The following is a 4,290-nucleotide window of genomic DNA, read 5'->3' as shown; positions in this document are numbered from 1 at the left end:
CTATCTCATCTTTGTCTATTTCAGTAACTCTCATATATCTATCTATATTTATCTATATCTCTCATCTATCTTTATCTGTATTTCTCTCATATCTATCTATATCAGTATCTCTTATATATCTCTGTCTATATTTATCTGTATCTCTCATATCTCTGTCTATCTATATCTGTATTTCTGATATCTATCTATCTCATATCTATCTATCTGTCTATCTCAAAACTACTTTCTATCATCTTTCCTTCCTGTGCTTCCATTCTGACTTTACTCTCAAGTCTTATTTCAACACGCTCCACATAGTCTTGGCATTCCTATAAATCAGTTTGTACATATATGACACATTCTATAACTCGTATACTTATATTTTCCTACAAGGTTATCTATACTTTTTCAGCATATATACTTTCTAGACTTTCAGTTTATGCATACACACATGCAGTGTATATCAGCAGTGCAGAATAGTCTACACTCCAGAGAGTCGATTGACTACAAGTGTGCATTGGGAATAACAGATACCAGCAGAGGGCGACAGACACCAGGTCCCGTTGGCTGTAGCCTGCAGAGAATGGGCACAGACACCCCCCACCCCCCTATCCACCATTCAAGTGAAAGAGGGAGGTGTCAGGGAAGCAACCAACCATGACCACAGGCCATCACACTACTAAAACCTGAATGACATCACAGCCGTATGGAGCCGGGCTAATAAATCCAAAGTAGCCAGAGGGACGGGGGACAGAGCTGTGCACTGCAGCAGGAGACCAGAGAGGAGTTGCAGGATCTCCCAGTGTGAGGGGCACTGCATGTGCAGATGGGAGGATTCCCCTGACTTCACTTTCACCCAGTAGTTCTCCTCTGCTGCAGGGACTGTGTATCATTACTACTCTCATCATCATCATCATTTTCATCATCGTACCTCCCCTATTATCCTCTCTTCCCACTTGGAGAAACTGAGTCCCTGGTTACCATGGTGATCCAGCTGAAAGTGGAGAATATTTAACAAGGGGGAGGCTGGAGCCAGCAGGCAGACAAACTGGTGCCATCAGGACTGGAGAAGAGACAAGACTTGAGCTGCTTGTGCTGGACTGCAATGAGAGGGGGAGACCATCCAACTTCTCCATACCCCCCTCATCCCTTCTGATGCATCATTTATGATTCCTGACAAGAGAGGATAGCCCAGGTCACTGAGTTCTTGTGGCTTTCTGCAGCATGGATCATCATTCCCAGTGCCTTGTGACTATATATGCCCTAGTGGTTTTCTTGGGACTCAGAATAGACCAAGCTGTGTGCCAGCATTATTTACACATCAGACCAGCTCCTAGTGAAAAGCTACCACTGGTGGATCTTATTGAACATCCGGACCCTATATTTGATCCTAAGGAGAAGGATCTTAATGAGACTGAGTTGAGGACTCTTTTGAGTGGCCACTTTGACCCCAACTTTATGGCCATCAACTTGCCTGAGGAGAGATTAGGAGTGGAGGACCTGGCAGAGCTTGACCTACTCCTAAGGCAAAAGCCCTCTGGGGCAATGCCAGCTGAAATCAAGGGACTGGAGTTTTATGAGGGTCTGCAAGGAAAGAAACACAGACTGAGTAAGAAACTGAGAAGGAAGCTTCAGATGTGGCTCTGGTCCCAAACCTTCTGCCCTGTCCTATACACGTGGAATGACTTGGGCATCAGATTTTGGCCCCGCTACATGAAAGTGGGCAGCTGCTACACTAAGAGGTCTTGTTCTGTACCAGAGGGGATGGTTTGTAAAGTTTCCAAGTCCATGCATCTGACCATCTTAAGGTGGAGATGTCAACGGAGGCTAAATCAGCGCTGCACGTGGATACCAATACAGTACCCCATCATATCGGAGTGCAAGTGCTCATGCTAGGACTCGATGGACCTCAATAAAGACATGGCTTTATGGTTAATGTTGTATGCACTGTAATATGTAGGAATGTATATGTATGTATATATGGTACCAGTTTAAATTACTATTAAAAGGTCAGTATTATTCTTTTAAATAACCAGTGTCTACTGCATTTCTAAGGCAATTTATCTGGTTCCGTTCTACTTTCTATTTTATAATTATTATTATTATTATTATTTGCCTAATGTATCTGTATTTATATACAAAGAGTACTTTTTTGTTTAAGTTTATTTTTCTTTATTATTTTAATACTTTATTATAGATGCTATTTCCATTATTTGGGAAATTGCCTTGATGGACCTCAGATAAGAAAAGAGAAAATTACTTTTCAGCTACTGTACATACAGAGAACACATTTTTGAGTCAAAAAGAACTAATCTTGTAAATGAAGACTATCTGCTATTTATTCTTTTATTTTTATCTCTTTGTAGTAAAGAAACAGTGCAGATTAGAATTAAACCACTAAAATATTCAACCTTTGCAGTCTTTGTTATGTCCTACATGAGTTGCTGTAAGGGGATGATCTGCTTTTAATGCTGTTTTACCTGTTCTAACACCATAATAGCACTTTTCTTTCCGAATGAGTATGATTGGGTGGGGGTTACAGATATAGCAGAGCAGAGTTTGTCATTTGGTACAGTTCATTGTGTTAGGTTACCTGGAGCTGCTGGCAAGTGTAGCACATTAAGTTATGGCGATACAACAGCCTAGGTTATCTCAAAGGGTTAAAGGACAATTTCAGCTCTGCTACATCTGTATATGTTGCTGACTAGATTGTAATTTATGGGATGGTGTCTTGTTTCTTCACTGGTAGACACTGGAGTGACTGAGCTGCAGTCAGTCGTGTGTACTTGCTGAGTGCAAAGTTGTAAAGGAGGAGGGAATGGGCTAAGCCTCCCTAGTGTCTCTGGTTTTGTACTGCCTGACATTGCCTTTAGAAAGAACACGTGTCTTTCACACCTACAATTGTGGTATGGCAGTGTTGAAACTTGACTCTTTGTCAAGACAGAGCCTCCCAGTTTAAATGCACACAAGTTGCTGGCATTAATATGCCTGCTTTCTGCTCTTATTTCTGTGTGTTCCCTAGTCTGACAAGCTTTCCAAATGCAGAAATGACATAAAAACTATTGTTTTTACATACATGTAGCAGAGTTCATTTTGTCAGATATAGCATGGCAGAATTAATGAGGTGTGCCAAATGACAATATGCTATGCAGATATGAGTTAACTATTGAAAGTTTTCTTCATGCTCTATGAAGTCGTAAAGACTAATTAACAAAGTTAGCTCTGCTACATATGCATTAAGCCAAGAACTGCTCTCTTCCAAGGCTTCTAGTAGCTCTCACCAGATAAGATGTCCTGTCTATGATAGCCAACATCTATCTAGTTGGGTTGACATGAAAGTCTTCTTGAAAAGGTGTCATCTCTGGTAATCCCCTCAGGGCAAGACCTCTTTATCTGATGTGTGATTAATGGCATAAGTGACATGAATAGTGGGACACTCAGAGCTGTCACCTAATTGTAAAGCTATTATGTAAAGTCAACAGTGACACCTACCTTACAAAAGGATCAAGTGATATACAGTACCAAGGTGATCAGGTGATTTATACTAATGGAAAGACCAGACATGGCTCTGCAATCATGTGGCTCAGATTTACTTATTATACCATTAAATCATGTCCTTCAAATTGCAGCTAGGCTGTTAAAGCACCATACTGTGTTATTTTTTTTTACCATTCCCAAATCCTATGATACACCTTAGTTTTGATTAAGGATTTAGCAGGAGCCAGACTGGTATAGTCTATAATAGTTTGTGTAATGCATGTACTAATATAGAAGTGCTGACTGAATCCAACCCTCATTTCTCACCTGTTACAAATGAAGGCAGTAAGTGAGTTTACTCAGCTTTGCTACATCTGCCATACTTCATTTTTTTTGTTGGGCAGTCAACCCAATTATACTCTTTGGAACTTTTCACACGTGTACCTAAATCTGCAGTTGCAGATTTCTTCTCCATAAGCCACAATGTATACATTCAAATTTTTGTGTAGAATTTTTGGAGGCTTAAGGTGCATCTTGCAGGAATATGCTACCCCTGTGAAAGGTCCACGAGGACCATTCACATGGGCCAGAATAAGCCACCCTGCAAGCCGCAGTGAATTCTGCACCAAAATCCACAGGCTACCTACTTATGGCTTAAAAGTCACCTGCAAGATGTACCTAAAGACACAACTTAGGGCGCAAACAGATGGGCGTGATTTAGTCCCTTTATGCGGCCGTGAAAATCACCGTGGCATAACAGGACAGAACAAAACCATTGATTTCAATGGTTTAGTTTTCACTAGCGCTATTCTCGCCGATTGATCGTGCGAGCGA

At 41.0% G+C, this 4,290-nt stretch overlaps 1 protein-coding gene across 1 annotated transcript; it reads left to right on the top strand.

Annotated features, from left to right (window-relative positions):
• The first annotated feature begins 423 nt into the window (after positions 1-423).
• On the top strand, positions 424-2,389 carry NOG (noggin). The gene has a single exon (XM_066586753.1). It carries the CDS (start codon positions 1,204-1,206, stop codon positions 1,873-1,875), a length of 672 nt encoding a protein of 223 aa, XP_066442850.1. The 5' UTR covers positions 424-1,203; the 3' UTR covers positions 1,876-2,389.
• Positions 2,390-4,290: the final 1,901 nt, after the last annotated feature.

The sequence above is a fragment of the Eleutherodactylus coqui genome, chromosome 13 (genome assembly GCF_035609145.1).
Source record: "Eleutherodactylus coqui strain aEleCoq1 chromosome 13, aEleCoq1.hap1, whole genome shotgun sequence".
In the NCBI taxonomy this organism is placed as follows: domain Eukaryota; kingdom Metazoa; phylum Chordata; class Amphibia; order Anura; family Eleutherodactylidae; genus Eleutherodactylus; species Eleutherodactylus coqui.
Note: the sequence above shows the minus strand (reverse complement) of the source record. Positions and strands in the feature narration are given on the sequence as shown.